Consider the following 2,976-nt stretch of genomic DNA (forward strand, 5'->3'; position numbering starts at 1 on the left):
GCCGGGCTGGGTCCGCCGCCGCCGCCGCCGCTCGCCCCGCAGCTGGGAGTGGGGTTGGGGTTGGGGCCGGGGCCCCCAGTGCTGTCCGGGTCGGTACTCTTGGCCTCTTTGCTCTCGTCGTCCCGGGACGAGTCGGACTTCTTTCCCGAAGAGCCGTTCTTGGCCGCGGCCGCGGCGGCCGCGGCCGCGCGCTCCTGCTTGCGGAACTTGGCGCGGCGGTTCTGGAACCACACCTGGCCGGAGAGGCGAGGCGAGGCGGTGAAGCAGGGAAAGAAAGAAGGAAAGGGAAAGGCAAAGCGTGGATTAGGACGGGCCACGTTCCGTTTCGGCTTGTTTTAAAACCCCGCCACCAAGTCTGCCCCCTCCCTTGTTGCCCTTGCGTCTTCGGAGAAACTTTCTTAGGGTCACCGGAGCAAGCCAGCGAAATGGTTCCTTGCAGGAGAAGTTAAAAGACCCCAGGTCCCAGAAAGGCCCTAAAATGGAAGACTTTATTTTGGCTCAGTCTATTTCTGGAACCACCCCACCCTTGCCGTACCCGCTAGGCCGCAGGTCTAAGGTTAAAGGCTAATTGGTAGAAGGAGGAGGGGGGTCTTTGGGTTTGATGCTCGCCGCGCATCCTGGCCGTTGGGCCTGATAGAGCGTACAATGGGGCTCACCTGGAGAGGCGCCTTGGCCAGCTCGTGAGTGCACCTGTTTCCCTAAAAGGTTAGAGTTAGCCGCGTTTCATGACCTCCATGGAGTCACAACCGCTTTGCAAATGCGTTCCAAGTCATAGTTACCGGGAAAATGCACCCACACTCAAGGTTCCAAGTGAAAAGAGCTTGAGTTAGGAGGCAGAAAAACAAAAACAAAAAGCCCACGTCTAATACGGGGGCAAAGTCTGCACTCCTCCCACAAGGCACTTTCTGTCCTGCAAAAGCCTAGCTCATTCACGTCCCAAGACCCCGAAAGTCTCCGCAGGGCTACATGGGGCGGGAAAGCCTTCGCACCTATGCACATATAAACAAGAGCGCGCACCCTAACGCTTCCTCGTGCGCACAGCCCCTCCGAACTTGGCCTCTCTGCTCAGCCCTGGGTCCCGGGCCCTTCTTGTCTTTGAGAGGCCCGGGTATTCGGAACCTTCAGGAGCACCGCCCGGTCCCCGCCACCGTACCCTACCGGGCCCGGTGCGGCGACGCAGGGTCGGTTTGTGGGCGCGCGTACCTGGACTCGCGCTTCGGTGAGGTCGATCTTCAGGGCCAGCTCCTCCCGGGTATAGATGTCAGGGTAGTGCGTCTCTGCGAAGACCCTCTCCAGCTCTTTGAGCTGCGCACTAGTGAAAGTGGTGCGGATGCGCCGCTGCTTGCGCTTCTCGTTGAGGCCGCCGTGGTCGGTGAAGAGTTTGTAAGGAACTGGGGGACGACAGAGGGGACAGCGTGTGAGCAAAACTGTCTGGAGCGCGCGCGCCGCGGAGCCGGAATGTGGGGACTCCAAGGTCAGGTAGCACTGGAGCGGCCAGCGACGCCCGCGCGGGCGACTGGCTGCGAGCAGCTGCCGAGAAAAACCGAGCAAATTAGTTATATACCGAAACCCGCGAACTGCGGGCTGTGGCGGGGTCCTTCTTGGCACAGGCGCCTTTGGGTGGGTTGAAATAGCGCAGTGGGGACGGCCGAGGGCCGGGACACGGAATAATGCTTTGATAAGGAAAAACGAGAGAGGAAAAAAGCCCAAAAACAGCAGTCGGAATATCAGGGAACCAGGGAAGAAGTTACCCAACACTCCCACTGTTGGAACTTTTCAATTCTCAGAAGTTGACCCTGCCCAAAAGTTGGGGGCAAAGTGCTGCAAAAAAAATAATAAATTAAAGAAATAATCATAAAAATGACCAGCCAAAGAGGTGTGAGCCGCTGTCGGTTCTTAAAAAAAGAGAGAGAGACACTGCCAGTAATGAGCTTTACTCTTTGTTATTTAATTATTTTCTAAGCTTTACGTCTCATCGCAAAGTAAATAAATTATGCCTATCATTTTGGCAGCTTAAGATAATTTTGTTGGCGGTTCGGGTGTGACTAGGATAGTGTAACCCTGTAAGTGAATTACCCCTCCCTGCAATCGCTTCTAACGTGATAAATTCTTTCATTTGTGTAAGCAAATTTCGTTTGGTAAATACTAAACACATTTCCATTTTCAAATGCAATCAAGGCTTCCTATATACGAGCGGAAAGGCGGCTTCCTCGGCTGAGAAAGCTGGCGGTCCTTACCTGCGGCGTACGGACTGCTCTGGTGGTCCCTGAGGGTGCCGAGGCTGCAGGATCCCGGCGTGAGGGACGGGCAGCCGGACGTGGCCCCAAAAGTGGTCCTTATCGGGTTATACTGGAAGCCACTGGCCTGGCTGCAGGAACTGAAGTCAGCATAGGCTGAAGCCAGGCTCGAGGTGTCCATCCCAGCCATACAGGACTCGTAGGCAGAGGAATTGAGGTAAGAATATTCCATTTTATACATTGAAAAGGCTCTGGATGGCTCAGCCAAGTGGAAAAATGAAATAAAAGATGGGTATGGAGAAGGTGGCTGGAGTGGGGAGATGTGCACAGCTCAACGCCTGCCTCCAAACTGGCCTCCTTACTACCAGCAGAGCCTAGTTTTATGAAAAAGCCTCCTATGAGATGCCTTGTCTGAGGTCTCTAGAGCATATAGTCCTCATAATAAACTTGGCTCTTTCCACTTGGACAATAGCAAAGCGGTTGGTCTTATTGCTGGCGCTTTTTACATGACAATAACTCATCCGTCTATTGGGCTGGCACTGGGGAACTGAGCTGTCCAACCTCCCTATCATTGATTCCTGCATCTCTAATTAGAATTTAATACCACACCATTACGCACTGAGCCCCTGATCCTCCCTTCTAACCAGCTCCCTGCCCTTTAATTCAATCACACTACTTGGAAATAATGAAAGTTGGGTGACGATTCTCCCTGATCCAATTTCCCCGAGCTTTTAAGCCT

General features: G+C 54.1%; 1 protein-coding gene across 1 annotated transcript in view; it reads right to left on the bottom strand.

The window, feature by feature from the left end:
- The window catches only part of PHOX2B (paired like homeobox 2B), a 3,128-nt gene extending 650 nt beyond the window's left edge, over positions 1-2,478 (bottom strand). Inside the window, exons 1-3 of the mRNA XM_032397755.1 lie at positions 2,238-2,478; positions 1,204-1,391; positions 1-233 (exon numbers count right to left, since the gene is read on the bottom strand). Coding sequence (XP_032253646.1) covers positions 1-233; positions 1,204-1,391; positions 2,238-2,478 — 662 coding nt within the window. The remainder of the gene's footprint in view (positions 234-1,203; positions 1,392-2,237) is intronic.
- Between the last annotated feature and the right edge of the window lie 498 nt (positions 2,479-2,976).

The sequence above is a fragment of the Phoca vitulina genome, unplaced genomic scaffold (assembly GCF_004348235.1).
Source record: "Phoca vitulina isolate PV1807 unplaced genomic scaffold, GSC_HSeal_1.0 scaffold3, whole genome shotgun sequence".
NCBI lineage: Eukaryota > Metazoa > Chordata > Mammalia > Carnivora > Phocidae > Phoca > Phoca vitulina.